This window comes from Bactrocera dorsalis, chromosome 2 (assembly GCF_023373825.1).
Source record: "Bactrocera dorsalis isolate Fly_Bdor chromosome 2, ASM2337382v1, whole genome shotgun sequence".
NCBI lineage: Eukaryota > Metazoa > Arthropoda > Insecta > Diptera > Tephritidae > Bactrocera > Bactrocera dorsalis.
The window spans coordinates 73,361,257-73,377,136 of NC_064304.1; the positions used below are offsets into that span (position 1 = coordinate 73,361,257).

A 15,880-nucleotide genomic window follows, 5' to 3' on the forward strand; every position below is an offset into this window, starting at 1 on the left:
TATGATCAATATTTATATATTTATTAATTATATGGCTCACTTCATTAAAAACAGCGATAAAAAAGGATACACAGAGGGGAGACCCCTGCGGTATTCCGTTGTGGAGAGTAAACGGGTCTGACAATGTGTTGTTGACTTTACAGACGAATCTTCGGTTTGTGAGGAATGACTGAATGAGTCTTAGAATATGGCACCCAATGCCCCATTTTTCGAGTTGCCGTGGTATAACGTGGACTCCAACCCGATCGAAGGCCTTTTCGAAGTCAATGCTAAGTGCAGAGAGGTGGTTCCTGTTTGCTAAGGCTGAAGATGCATGATTTTCAAAGAGCAGCAAAGCATCAATGGTGCTTTGCCCGTCCCTGTAAGCCATTTGCTGAGGGCTCATTGAATTTTTGGTTAAGGCATGCCACAAAATACGTCTGGCTATAATTTTTTCGAGTAGTTTTCCCAGGCAATTCAGTAAAGAAATAGGCCTAAAGCCTGAAGTTTCTGTAGTGGGGTTGCCAGATTTCGGAATGGGGACAACGACTGCGTGCTTCCAATCCTGAGGAAACGTAACTTGGCTTAAGGTGTCGTTATATAGCATTAACAACCTTGTCTTCATACATGGGGGTAAATGTTGCAACATAGGATATGATATTCTGTCCGCCCCGGGGGTTCTCCCACTTAAAGAAGATAGAGTTAATTCGAATTCAATGTTCAATTGATCTTGCAGCCGGTGATGCTAGAAGTAGCAGGGGGACTCTTGAAACTACTGTTGAGGTATTGGTTCTTCTCTGAAAGGAAAGTAGGATGGAAATTTGAATCATGTGAATAATTGGACCAGTACTTTGCGAAGTGATTTGCTATTTGCTTGTGGTCAACGAAAGGGCCATGAGCGCTATTAATTGAAGTAATATGCGATTGAGGATTAGTGCCAGAAAGTCGTTTGATATCGGACCATGCTCTTTTTGGATTTGTTTGATGGTTAATGGACTCGGAGAAATTGTTTAAGCACTCTCTTTTAGATTGTTTGAGTTTTTTCTTAAAGATCGCATTTGCCTTTTTGTATAGCATTAAATTTGAATTTGACCTTGTTCGCTTATATTCCGTCCAAAGAAATCTTTTTTCGTTTCGTAATTGGGATAGTTCAGTGGGGCGCGATCTTTTTATGAACTTTGGGATTGGTTTGTGGAATAGACAGATGGGCTGATATGCGAATGATTTTTGTAATTGTGGCAACTTCCCTGTTGATATTGGGAGTGCAAGGACGGTCCGCGCAAAGTCTGGAAGTCGTCGTTCCAAACATGTCCCGGTTAGCTTTTTCTATAATACCTTGGCTTGTGTGGGCTTTTAGAAGTGAAAGGAGTGGAAAGGGATGTAAGGAAAGGGTAATGATCACTGCCATGCAGATGGGAAAGGGTGTTTGTCGTTAGTTTAGGTGCAATGTTAGAGGAACAGATTGTAAGGTCTACAGTGGTGAATGTTTTGTGTGTGGAAAAGTGTGTTGGTTTGTTATCATTCAGTATAATAAGGTTTTCAGAGAAGACTAAGTATTCAATAATAGAACCCCGGATATTTGTGGTGGCAGAGCCCCAAAGAGGACTCCACGCATTGAAATCGCCTACGATTATAAATGGGGTGGATATCGTCCGAAAAATATTTATTAGAAAAGAAAAATTTTGTGAAGGTGGTATATAAAGTGAAATAATTGAAAATTGGAAAGATAATGAGATTTCTATTGCTATTGTGGCTATATTTGAAGATACAGGGATTTGCTTGTGTGGTATGGACTTCTTAATTAAAATGGCGATGCCTTGCTTGCTAGATAGATTTTGAGGCAAGTTGTAAAAGTAACTTTGGTATTGATTAGGCGCCGCCGCAGACTTGCCCGCAGCAAGGCTAGCTTCCTAAAGGGAAATAAAACTTGGAGCGTATTCTTTAATTAGTATATCCAATTCGTGAAAGTTGTTGTAGTATCCGTGCATATTCCACTGTAAGATATTAAACATTGTTGCTAGAAAAGGTTGCTAAGGAGGTGTTTATATGCTATGTTGAGAGTGGTGGATACTAGTGATCGTCGTCTACTGACATGATCAGAACATCGTTGTTGGCTTTGTTATCTAAATTGATTTGCGTGAGACAGAGATTGATAACGGAGGTATCAGTTGTCTCTGTTGAGAATGCAGGTGAAGGCGTTGGCGAGAGTTGATTCGAGGTTTAGTTGTGTGTGTGTGAAAGACTGTGAAGCAGGAGTGAGAAAGGAGGCTGAGCTATTGCTGACTTGTTGATTGCTGATGTTTTGAGGTGAGTTTTCCGGTGGTGAGTTGTTGGAAGAAAGATCGTGTGAAGTCGTAATGGGTGATTTGTTGACTAAAGAGTGTGTAGGTATATCAAAAGAATTGGAGGTTGTCATAACGTTGCTATTTGACAGCTGTGCTTCTCTGGCACTACGGCGAAAGAAGTGTTCAATATTGATGGTGATTGTGCTTTGTAAAGTTTAATTGCTTCTCTCATGGAGCATTTGTTTTGACATTTTATTTTTAGTATCTCCTTCATTTGCACATATTTTGGGCAAGTGTTGGCAGAGGATGGGTGATCTCCTGAGCAGTTTGCGCATAGTGTGCGTGTGCATGGTGAAGAATGAATAGGAAGACTGCAAGAAGCACACATGGGAGGATTATTGCATCGTTTCGCGGTATGCCCAAGCAGTTGGCAAGATTTGAATCGCAATGGGTTGGGGTAACAGGGTTTTATTTTTGCACTTCTCCAAGATACTTCTACCTTTTCAGGTAACTCAAAAAGATCAAAGGTAAGTAAAACTACTCCCGTGGGTTGGGGTAGTGGTACTCCCTCCGTCCGCGTAGTAAATTTGTAAACATCGACTACACCTTGTCTTCTCCTGTTTTCTATTATCTCTTTCTCGCTGACATTGTTTAGACAGGGAGCAAAGATTGTACCTTTCACGCTATTGAGGTTGTCATGGTATTTTGCTTCAATTTCACACACACCAGGAAGTTTTTTGGTTGAAATGAACTTTTGGGCAATTTGGTTATTTTTTATGAGCAGCAGAAGATTACCAGCACGCAACTCAGAAATTGAGATGATTTCTTTGCTAATAGCTTCTAAGGCTTTGTGGACAGCGAAGCAAGAATACTTCGAAATTGGCTTGTTTGGGTCATTTGCACTAATGAGGATATATTTCGGGTTTTCTTTCTTGGCCTGCGACAGGTCAGGAAAGTTGAGGGGGGAGTAGGTGGGTTTCTTTCTTTTTGGCTGGGATCCAGGGGCAAGCAATACAAACCTGTTGTCCCCAAGGTTGGGCGGCCCGAGGGCAATATTAAACAAATCTTCACACTTAATGCACTTATCTGCGATACACTTATGGATTGAAAGAATTCACGAAGATTGAAAATGTAAACACGTGTACGTATCCGAAAGTGCACGATGTGCAGAATGTCAACAATACGTAAAGAGCGAAACACGACTTCTCAGAGCGAGCACCTGTCGAAGACTGTACCCAAATTATTTTCGGCAACAAATCATAACTATAATTCACATAAATGACTTTTTATTGATGGATCGTGTAAAACTTCTTCTCTCTAAAAATAAGTAAAACAAAAGGCTAAGTTCGGGTGAAACCGAAAATTTAATATCCTTGCATTTTCCAGAAATCAAAGCTAGGGAAATACCTATCGATTTAAAAAAAACTAGAGGATCGGATCTAAAAATTTTATATCTACATATGTATACGATATATAATAGGGTGCTTCAAAAAAATTTTTGAATTTTGAGGCGGTAAGCAAATGTTAGTTATTGACAAACAAAAAATCCTCCCTCAAGCCAGGCGCTGTAGCTTAACTCCATGGGGTCGCTATTTTTTCGCATACATTTAACATAAGAATTTTCGTTTTTTAATTCAAACTAAAATTTCACCAACTAATTTTCGTTTCTCAATAAATAACCATAACACATTCAGAAAGTTCACTATTCACACTTTAAAAATTTCTGCGACAAATAGGTAAGGCGGCACCCAGGCTACCTCCGGGGTCACAGCTGGTGGCTAGTGGACGGCCTATACTAACTAGGTTAGTTGCAGTTATAATTTTTACACAAAATGAAGTTTTGCTTTTTTGGAACCCACCTCAGAAATTTGAAGCTTAGTCCACTTCGGACACAAAATATTTTCTAAAAAAATTATAATTTCGGACAAAATTTTTGATACTGCGCTTCTACCGAGAGCGACATCTGTAACTGAACGTCGATATGAACCTTCAGCCAAAAACCTAAGGCTTCCGGCCAATTTTATTAAATAGGTATGGACATTTCTCTAAATAAAGTTCTAATTTCGAAATTTTCTAAAAATGCATGCTTAGCCCTCGCAATTCTACTAGTAGAAATGTTTTAGAAAAACTCGCGTGGAATCCGGGGCAGATATGGGATTAGAAAGGTATCTCAAATGCCGTCTTTCAATCCAACTTTGATAATATCGTTCACGTTTGATCAACACATATGCGGCGATAAAAACTACTGTTTTTTTAATAAAAACTGTTTAATTTCAAATTATTTAAAATTTTGAACAAACGAATTCTCTTTTATTTGTTTTCTCAAACTGTCACAAAGAAATCATTATTTAGGGGGTTTTTAGAAAATACTAAAATAGGGCTCTCGTTCTACTCGACAAGACCTACAAAAGACCTAATAGGAAAGAAGAATTATTTCAGTACGTGCAGCACCATTATTTAAAATGAATGACAATATTTAGGTGGAACAAAACGCATTTTATTTGCATTTTATTTACTTTATAAAAAACTGAAGAAATAAATGGCATTAAGATTAAATAATAGTTACACTTATATATGCTTATATGTATATATTAGGTTGTCAAAAAAGTCTTGCGGTATTTTCGCTAGTTGGCGCTGAAAGAGCGTAGTTCTAGTTTTATTCGTCGCATCAAGTCATGCTATACCTTTTTGGAAAGCTCATTTCACGCGCTAACATGTGTTTGATTGATTGTCGTTTCGTGAGTTATAGCGTCGCAAACATGGACCAAACTAAAGAGAAAATACGGCATATTTTACAGTACTACTACGATAAAGGCAAAAATGCATCTCAAGCCGCCAATAAAATGTGTGCAGTTTATGGACCCGATACAGTTTCCATTTCCACCGCACAACGACGGTTTCAACTAGACTTCTGCATGAATGTACCCATATCTAGCTTAACAGACCTGTCCAGTAGTTTAGTGTTCTTAAAAATACTGCACTCATTGTTTGCTGTACAGTATACTATTAGTGCAGAAGTAGGTAGCACAGTATTTATATTGTTCTCACTTAGAGTGAGAACAGTATATGGTTGTACTCTTCGTGAGTGAGTACTACATTTTTCTACGCTGTACATTAATATAGGCCATACACGACACACAAATCCATTTTGCGTTCGTTCTTCACACAGTTAACATGTGCGACAGGCAAGCGGAACATTTCTTCGAATTTATTTCTAACTAGCTGGCCCCGTAGCCGTTTTCCTGCGTGAAATTACATATGTGTTTTGAAATGAAAAGAAAGTTAAATTTATGTAACACAGCTTGATAAAAAACATTTTTTGGTTTCTGTTCCGGTGCGTAAATGTACAGAGAAGATAGTTTTCCAACTCATGAGCACGCCACGTATTTTTGGCCGTGTAAAAAACATAGCAGCTCAAAATTTATGCCATACACTTCTAGCGACTATCCTTGTGTCCTGATGATTGTCATCTCAAATGCAATTTATACTGGAAACGGAATCCGTTTAAACTGAAATGGCAAATCATGAGAACTCAAATAAATACGTAGAATCAAGCATTCTGCCCCCTTGTATTCGATAGCTGCGTCAGAATCAGTCGGGTTCCATTACACAGTTTCAGCGCTTGTAGAATGCGAAACAAAATAACGACAGATCCAACTTTGAGACGCAAATGATGCGGTGGTATACCAAACCTCTCCAAAGAATTTAGAAACTCCACTGGATAATTCACGGCGTCGTCTTCATTGTCAAGACGATCGATCGATTTGTATGAGCGCAAATCTCCCGGAATTTGACTTTGAATCTTCCAGTTTAAGTCATTAACATCGGTATTTTGGGCAGCTATCATATCTAATTAAGATAATTTGGCCAATGTTCGGACAAACATTCTTGATGAGTTTATCTTTCATGAATCGATAAACGGCAGATAGAATTGATATCAAACCACCGGAAGTATCAACCGGAATTGATCCATTTCCAATTTTTAGCGAAGACGATGTAAAATGTCTTCGACAATGTCATATTTGTTCGTATCTCATAATAGACGCGTATTTGAAGGCTGACATGTCGAAATGATTATTACGAAAAGTGTGTGAACTTAATTTGCATTCCAATGATTATCATTTTCCAGCAATTGTAATTACTGGCTTGCTTCTGAAAGAGTTGCACACACCGTATAATTCACAGTACGCAATGGCACAAATGAAGTTGAACCGCGTACAATTATCAATAGCAACCGAAGGTAGAAACAATCGTCGCTTTTCAGGTGGATTGACTCAATTCCTCCTAATATATTAGTTGATAACACATCTGGATGTCCATCTACTAGTTTTCCTTGCTTTCTGCTTAATGCGACGATATATAATATCAAGGTATTTCCGAATCTCCTCGCAAACGGATCACTGAGCAAGGTTGAGCAAAAACTCGTAAATGTTAATTTTGTTGCCGGCGGTGTTTCCATTGGCTGTACTTTATTCCCCGGGTTTAAATATACTCTTTGGCCATTCTCCAAATTAACTGCGTTCACGTATCAACCGTATCGTTCAAGACCAATAACAGCCATGTTGCTTCCTTTGGTGACGTACTTACAAACGTATTTTATTGATTACATCAAACTGCAATACTCAGCATTGATATGTGCTTTGAATATGAATTAGACAATAAGTAATGGTGAATATAGTACGATCCATGTGTTGTCAACTTCGATATTCACTCTTCTAAATTGAAAGCTGAATGTTCTGCCATTGTCGTCTGGTGAGCAACGCAGATAAAGTGGATATCCATCATTTCTAGTTTGTAATTCCGAAAGAAAAGCACGTGGATAGTGTTTGGTGCATTTATTGTCAGACATACAAACCGAAGTGGGATTGTAGTATCCGCAAGGCCCATGTACCATAATGGTTTTCATCACTTCGTATAATATTGAATCTTTCTCTGCATCAGGAATTTCAGCAGAAATGATTTCATCAATTCGATCTGGTGTAACCACCATCCAAAAAGGAATGTGTGCGTGGGGCAAACCTCTCTTTTGCCACTCAACAGAGTACATCTAGCATCTAATAGCACCATATATACGTTTATTCTAGATAAAGTCCATCGAAGCTGTTGCTTGAAATGTCTTGATGTGACATCGTGACGATCGCTTGCTGATTGACCGCGATCCATAATTCCACACGTACATATGACATCGTATCCTGGGAGTACTCGTTCATGTGCCTTGGGCTGCTAATGTATGTTGATGCCAAAGAGAACTCCGACCGATATTAGCGCGACCTCTTCGTGGTATCGTAACAAATTTCAATCTGTAATTGATCACTTTGTGTGCAACACACACAACATTTTCACTGAATAATTTGCAAAAATTTGTGAAGCAAACGACAAATTTGAACGATTCAAATACATAACTGAAAAACAAAACAAAAAAATTGAATACAAAAATTTGTATGGAAAAAATTAGTTTTTTGGGATTGTACAATTTTCCGACTTTTCCTCACGAAAGGCATACAGGTTTTTTATTTCTAAACCTTCCTTGATCCACAACGAACAACCTCTAAAAATTTCGTCAATATTGGTTAAGCCGTTCTCTTAGCGTTACTAATAAACAAACATTCATTCGTTTGTATGGGAAAAAGAAACGGGCTGTTTTTCGGGGTTTTCCGGCAATTATTCGAATTTTTTTCTCCGCGGAAACCATCCCTGAACCTGAACGAACATTTAAAAAAAGAATTATCAAATTTGGTTCAGTCGTATGAAAGTAATGAGCGTTCATACATTTTGGCGATTCATTTTTATTTATATATGTAGGTGTAGCACTTTTATCTATTTCTTTGTATTTCGTTAATAAGTTATTCCAACTTTTATTTTTCTCAATTTTATTTTTATATTTATCACTTTTCGTTTGCCAAATTGCCAATTAATTTTTTATAAGATCAAAAAATTCAGATACGGAATCTTTATTAAGGGGGGGAGCCTGCTTTAGAAGCTTCAAACAATCGCTTAAATCTCTTTAAAAATTATCTAACAACAAACAAAGTTGTAGATTGAAACTCGAAATATTGTCGAAGCTAGAAGGGAAATAGTGTCCAAGCGTCAGACAGATACATACAAGTATGTGAGCGCTTGGGCAAAAAGCGAAAAGCGCGATTTCTTGGTTTTTTATTTTTACGATTATTCTTAATTGGCGGGCAAAGTTGGAATTGGGGCAAAGTTTATTATCTTTGGCATAAAATTACCTTCTATTTAAACTAAAAAAAACTAAGAAAAGTCAAGTTTGAACATATTTTTAAACAAAATAAAGTTTTTTGGAAAGTTCTTAGTTTAACTAGAAGATAAGTTATTAAAAAACATTAATCTCTTTGAATTTTTTGTTCCTGATAAATGCATATGCGAAATGCATCGGGTAATTGCTTCCTAAAGGCAGAATATCAAAGATTTCGTATTCAAAAAATTTGTGAAAGATGTTCAAATATATGACTATAAAGCTTAGAAATTTCGCTTGAATCAATTATTTCTTTTCCTTCCAATAATAATTGATATATCTTTGTAGTTCGAAACTACCTAAGCAATCTTTAAAGACCTTTGAATGTACCCAAACAGATAATTTCAATATACTCACTTGCTTTAATCTTGAATGTTTCTTGACTCAGAAATACATATATAATACTCAAATATTTAGGAAATTTCAAGGCTTCAGAAGCAAAACTTCATAGTTAAAAAAGTATAAAAAAATTTAAATTTGGTATTCGTTCCAAAGCTGGTAAAAGCCCTTATGTCACTGCTTTACTTAGGAATTTAGATTAGAGAGACTCATGAACCCAAAAGTCGAATTCCACTGAACTAGCTATTAAGTGCTCCGCATCTCCATTGCAAAGACTCTTTTTTCAACCTGTGGACAACTCGAAGTACTTCGCGCTTATTTTTAACAGAAAGAGCTCATGGAAGCTTAACATCGTGGACAAAGTGAGGAAGGCCTTAGTATTCTTAGGAACTATTGGGAAAAGATAGGGCCTCTCAATAAAAGTGGTATACTGACTCTGAGACCGTTGTAAGACAAAAATGTTTTATGGCATCATTGTGGAGGGTGGTTGAAAACCGACAAAAGATTCACAGCTGGAGCATGTTCAAACAGCGATCTTCATCTACAAATGAGACGCACTAGGGACTACCCAACAATGCCTCTCAGTGCCCTTATACACGTTGCACTTCTACTTACAGCTGGTAGGTCGTCCTTGGAGGATGGAGTCATATGTAGAAGTTCACTCAAACGAAGAAATTTATCTGATTGTCATTTACTTGGGAGTGGCCAGAAAAGATTATTTTACATATAGCTTAAGCAACTCACGACTTTCGATCTTAGACCAAGTATCTTCTGGGTAGCCAAAGAACATCCGTTTTTAGGCGAGCTAAGATGAAAAGGCGAACCATCCCTCCGCATGGTTGCGCGCTGGGTTCGGGATCCGCCAAGTAAAATACGCCCGCCATGAAATGAAAACATCAGCCTTGGAAGAGAAACCCCACTTTTGATGATGACCATTGCAAACGCAAGCGCATGCACCTGCAATGTTCAGTATCTTAATTGGGAAGGTGCCGCTGCCCAGCTGGTTGATGTCCTCGTGAAAATAAAGGCTGACATCATCACCGTCTAAGAAATGCCAAGGACAGGATAAGGACTGAGACGAGTTTGTCCTTGTGACATTTGCTACAGTGGCCATATAGAGGAGCGCAAATTCAGTGTGGGAGAAAGGCTCCGTCGGCGAATCTTGACATTCACCCCGATAGATGACCGTCTAGCTGCAATCCGCATCAAAGCGAGTTCTTCAACATATCACTGATTTGCGCCCATGCTTTATATGAACGCTTGGAGCGCACTTATGAGAGCTGCCCCGCCACGATGTAAAACTCGTGCTTGGCGACAAAGAAGGTGTCTTCGGCACAACAGTCGGTAAATTCAGCCTACTCGGAGAAACATTGAAATGGGTTAAGGATGATCGAAATATGGCTATTTGTGGTACAAGATTTCATCATAGGAAAGTTTACCAAGCTACCTGGCTCTCCACGGATCGAAAAGCCGCCAACGACACGTCTGCAGTGTTTTAGACGTGCGTAGGCTTCGAGGTCCTAAAATCGAATCAGACCACTATCTTGTAGCATCCAAGACTAGCACCCGCCTCTGTGCAGCAAAAAACGCACGTCAACAAACATAAGGAAGGTTCGACAACAAGAAGCTGCAACGACAACAGACAGCCGAACGATTTTCAACTCGACTTGCACTCCTGATCTCTGAGGGCATTTCATGCTCCTTGCGCACAGCTGCCACTGGAACCATTGGTTTTCAGAAAACGCAAAACAACAGCTGGTACGGTGAGGAGTGCCTTGTCGCAGCGGAGACAAAACATACTGTCTACCTCGCAATATTACGATCGACCACACCACATGTGAGATGTGACTAAAGGTCTCAAGACCGGAACATACTCTTGTAGAACCCCCAGAGGTGATCTAGTAACTGATGACCAGAGCATACTAATATTATGAAGGGAACACTTCTCCAGCCAATGGAAATGAAAGCATAACACCAGAAGATGTCAAACCCGATTCCCCAATCGATGAAGATCGAACAGCAATTACCCGTCTGAAGAACAAAAAAGTGGCGTGTGCCGATGGAGTGTCGGCCGCGCAAATCAAAAACGACAGCGTAGAACTGATAAATAGCAAGATTCTTTGTAGAATATGGTCGGACGAAAGCATGCGCGACGATTAGAATTTAAGTGTGCTGACCTTATCAGTGCGGCTTTAGACCTGGAAAATCAACAACTGACCAGATATTCATTCGTGAAAGAGAATCGACATACACGACCTCTTCGCCGATTTTAAAGCTGCTTTTGACAGCACGAAAAGGAAAGCTTTTTATATCGTGATGCCTGAATTTGGTATCCCCGCAGAACTAATACTGACTGAGCAATACTAAAAGCTCCATCAGGATCGGGAAGAACCTTTACAAACTTTTCGATACCAAATTATATGAAGGGAAGCTGCGAAGCTAAATAGGGAAAATACAATATTCTATAACAGTTTACAGATGCTGGCATTCAGAGTCATTATTTCGAAGTCGTAGATAATTTCGTCTATCTGGGAACCAGCGTTAATAGCAACAACAATGCCAGCCTCGAAATCCAACGCAGAATAATTCTTGCCAGCAGGTGCTACTTTGGAGAGAAAGGTTTGGTTGAAGATTTATGGACCTGTGCGGATTGGCCACGGCGAATGTCGCATTCGATGAGATATGCGACGACCATGTCATAGTTATGCAAATTAAAATGAGATATGCGACGGCCATTCAATAGTTATGCAAATTAAAAGACGACGGAAAGTAGGTAATGTCATCCGATTGGACGAAAACGCTCAGAAAGTATTAGACGCAGTACCCACCGAGGGAAGCAGAGGAAGAGGAAGGCGTCCACTCCGTAGGAAAACCAAGATGGAGAATCGACTGACGCTTTTGTTAACTCGGCTATAACCTCGTAATCGGTGTCTATGCCTGTTAAGAAAAAGAAGAGGTCGTCCATGGCGGTAAAGACTTCTTTTCGATTTAGGGACGTTAAGGACATGGAGTTCCCCGTACTGGTACACGCTGAAGTCCCTCAATACTTCTATTGTATTCCCAACAATCTAGGTCACTTCATCGCAGAACCTGGCGAGGGAGTTTTAGACGGGGTGTAGTCGCTGAAGAAGTAATGCAGTAAGCTTTTTCACTATGCGCTCAAAATTAGTTATATTGTGCATGATCTCACTAAAAATTGTATCAACCTTCTTTCATATTTTACTTGTGTGGGGGTCCGGTCAAAGTGGAGTCGCCGGAGCCTGTAAAACCGATGAGCTTGCTAGGAAGGGCACACTTTCCCTGATTTCATCTCATTGGAAGCGAGTTGGTTTTCATATTGCGTTCTGACACAGAACCTTTTAACCTCCAGTCAGTTCAAAACGCATTGGCCGAACTATTGGCTTTTAGCAAAGCCAATTTCTCCGCATTTGTTGGTGTTCTGTCTGAACAATATACAATAGGTTTACACGCGGTGCTTCTAAATATTCTATTGGAGGCTTTTTGACAAAGCTGTATGGAGAGATGCGAAGTGGAATCACCTCATCTCTTTCAGCTATTGACAGAGCGAGATTAAAATATCTCGATAGACACGCTTTTGTCGAAGATAGCGAAATGACTAAGATTGAGCTTAACATCCTTAGTAAATTTGTGGTTAGCTCAAAAGACTGCCGATTTGTGAGGAACTCTCGATCCACTTTTAAGAGTCTATGGATAACAAAAGATACGAAGTTCGATCTATAGATCAACCACAGATATCGCGCTCTAATTCAATTCGCTGAACTAACTAACTCCCTCGTTTCTCACCATGTCGCTTAGTTAAGGCACTATGTTTGTTTTCATGTAATGGCGTTTCGTTTGCATGGAAATGATCCAATTCCACCCATCTGTAATAGCAGCGGTAGGTGCCAAGGAATATGTGTATCATGTTTCGCCAAAGTTTTTCAATTTTTACTCAAGTTATCGTTCAACGTGAAGATTTAAACGCACAATAATATTTTTGCGAATAATATTGTCTTAAACCAGAGAAGAAATTGTGTTTGCAATAATTTATTTTTGGAAACAGATTTTTAAAAAATTTAAGGCTTCAATAACAGGAAGTCTTCTAAAAGTTATTCATGACAAATTAGAAAAAAAAAATCTCCTGAATTTCATCGCGCCTGTTTTTGATTTAAACTGCTCAAAAAACATCGATCTCAGTCAGTACAACTTAGGAAAGGTGTTTGAAAGATAACAATTTCAAATACGTGTGAAACATTCGTATACCTGGAGGACAATGGGCTGCGGCGATTGGACAATAATATGGGTTATTTTGTTCAATAACGAATAAAGTTTTTCAGACATCCGCTTTGAGTATTTCCTTACTTAAAATGTTCTTAATATATTTCTCTCTATTATTTATGTTGTTGAAAACAATAAAAACTATCTTGTGTAACATGTTGCGCTCAGGTATAAATATTCCTCTAATAGAATTTGATACATACGTACTTGTATGTATGTGTTGAATATTTCTTAATTTTTTAGTAGTTCATAATTAATATCTAAAAAGAAAACTTACTGGTTCTTGTTTTTGCGTCAGGATCTAAGAAAATATGTCTCGCTGTATGCGTTGGAACTAAATATACACTCCTGTTCTGATATGCATTTATAAAGAAAAAATCAAAAAATAAATCACATTTATTAGTAGATAACTTACAAATTTGTGTGGGTGTTGATATAAAGCGTAGCCTGTAATGTTGATTATATCTAATTCCTGATGCCTCTTATGAAAACCATTAGAAAATCGCGGAAATCTTCCAGTGCGGTTATTATAATCGCTTTATAAAAAGGAATTTGTCTTAATTAAGATGATTGCTTATGCTGATCAACATACCTTAATAGCCATAATTTATATTTTAACATAGCTACATTATTTAAAGTGACTTCAACCGGATTTTTCATTCCATCATATCCATCACGCCACAAGTTGTCTCGGTTGACTTCATTAGAAATTGTTTCTTTGTAAAAATAAATCATATTTTTGGCAAGATAATTCAGTACCATAAAATTGTGATGCATTCGCCTAAATAAAATATTTCAGTTAAATAAATAAAAAAATAATTTGATGAATTTAACCTGTGAAAATCCATTAATGCGGTTGCTTGTGAATATGTGCTCGGAATTATTTCCCCAGCGTTTCTGGCTTGCATTGTCCTGGAACATTTTTCTTTATGCAGTAGAAAACAACTTCCTTCTGAAAATATTTAAAAAGTTACTTAATTTAATAAATTTTTTACTATGTAGCAGTTACCAGATATGTTAATACTACAAAATCCATGTATTAAAAAATAACTTAACAATAAAAAACCCATTTTTCTGAGCAAGTGAAAAGTTCTATGTTCAAAGTATTCAAAAACGAAATGATTACTGCTTAAATTTACCATTTATCAAAGAAGTAATAAGTTACTTGAATTTATATCACGGTCTGTTAAACTTGTTACTCGCATCAGAAAACACGAGCTAATTTCATGTGAAAGTTATTTGTACGTTAGTATTATACTATTGCCGGCAAAAATTATTGTTTTTGCTGCTATTAGAACAATACATATGTATGTATGTATTACATTTAAGCGATTAACTTGAAATATGTAGCATATTCTTCAAAGCTTCAAGAAATTATTGTATTTTACATATTAGGTTGTCAAAAAAGTCTTGCGGTATTTTCGCTAGTTGGTGCTGAAAGCGCGTAGTTCTAGTTTTATTCCTCGCATCGGGTCATGCTATACCTTTTTGGAAAGCTCATTTCACGCGCTAACACGTGTTTGATTGATTGTCGTTTCTTTTAAGTCGTTGGTGAGTTATAGCGTCGCAAACATGGAGCAAAATAAAGAGAAAATACGGCATATTTTACAGTAGGTACTACTACGATAAAGGCAAAAATGCATCTCAAGCCGCCAATAAAATTTGTGCAGTTTATGGACCCGATACAGTTTCCATTTCCACCGCACAACGATGGTTTCAACGTTTTCGTTAAAATAAATAAAAATACCGCAAGACTTTTTTGACAACCTAATATATTGATTTTATACTATGTTCGGACCGACATTGAAAACATGTTTTCGTGGGAAAAATTGGTTTTCGCACGAAAACTTGTGTTTTCGTCCACGTAAAATCTGTCAAATGAAAACACAGTTTTCGCTGAAAACTACTTGAAAACTTACATTCCACTCATTATAATCGGTGCCTGCTCTAGTTTAATCGATTTTTTTGGAAGACATATTTTGCAGGCCCTGAATTGTCACTTCATATTTGTTTACATTCCATATACAAATACAGTTGCCCACTGTTAAGGGGATTCTCTTGTTCCTGCAAAACCCTTGCACGGTGCAATAATTGCAGAATTTTCTTCTTGGTGCAACGGCACAACAAACACACGCAAAAATTTATATGCAATGGCTGTAAAATATGTCAGACCAAAACTCATGTTTATTTTCGTGCCGTCATATATCACTTCTGCAATGGGTGCTCTCTTATCCTTGCATATTTCGGTAAAGGATTTTTGCATTTTGTGTCATCTTTCAACAACAAGAGAATCCCCGTATTGATAGTTGTCAGTGAAAACTCATCGAAAACACACATTGTCGGTCCGAACGACTTACATTCCACAACATACAAATGTGTTTAAAAAATGTTTTCAATGTCGGTCCGAACATAGTATTATCCAAATCGTTGATGACATATGACTCTCTGTATTTATTATCGAGAGAATTTCGATTAAATAAGTGCTGTTTGTTTTGAGAAATTGGAAATTGCAAGGCTACTTATATCATTAGGAAAGGTTCCCCCTCATTAATACTTGTCTACATAGTATATCTGCACATATGTATATAAGTATTATATAAATAATTTGGTGTCTCGCTACAACTCGAAAACGGCTACACCGATTCAACAAATTTGAGTCTTAAAATATTCGTTGAAGTCCTGGAAGGTGGCGAGATAATATACAAAAATTTTGAAGAAAATATTAAACACGACAATTTAATTT

General features: G+C 37.8%; 1 protein-coding gene across 2 annotated transcripts in view; it reads right to left on the bottom strand.

The window, feature by feature from the left end:
• The window catches only part of LOC115065857 (uncharacterized), a 150,471-nt gene extending 136,359 nt beyond the window's left edge, over nucleotides 1–14,112 (bottom strand). The window contains exons 1-4 of one of the 2 annotated variants that reach the window (XM_049450168.1): nucleotides 13,972–14,112; nucleotides 13,730–13,918; nucleotides 13,553–13,673; nucleotides 13,415–13,490 (exon numbers count right to left, since the gene is read on the bottom strand). In XM_049450168.1, coding sequence (XP_049306125.1) covers nucleotides 13,415–13,490; nucleotides 13,553–13,673; nucleotides 13,730–13,918; nucleotides 13,972–14,045 — 460 coding nt within the window. In that variant the 5' untranslated portion in view covers nucleotides 14,046–14,112. The remainder of the gene's footprint in view (nucleotides 1–13,414; nucleotides 13,491–13,552; nucleotides 13,674–13,729; nucleotides 13,919–13,971) is intronic. The other variant, XM_049450169.1, reaches the window with a different exon arrangement.
• Between the last annotated feature and the right edge of the window lie 1,768 nt (nucleotides 14,113–15,880).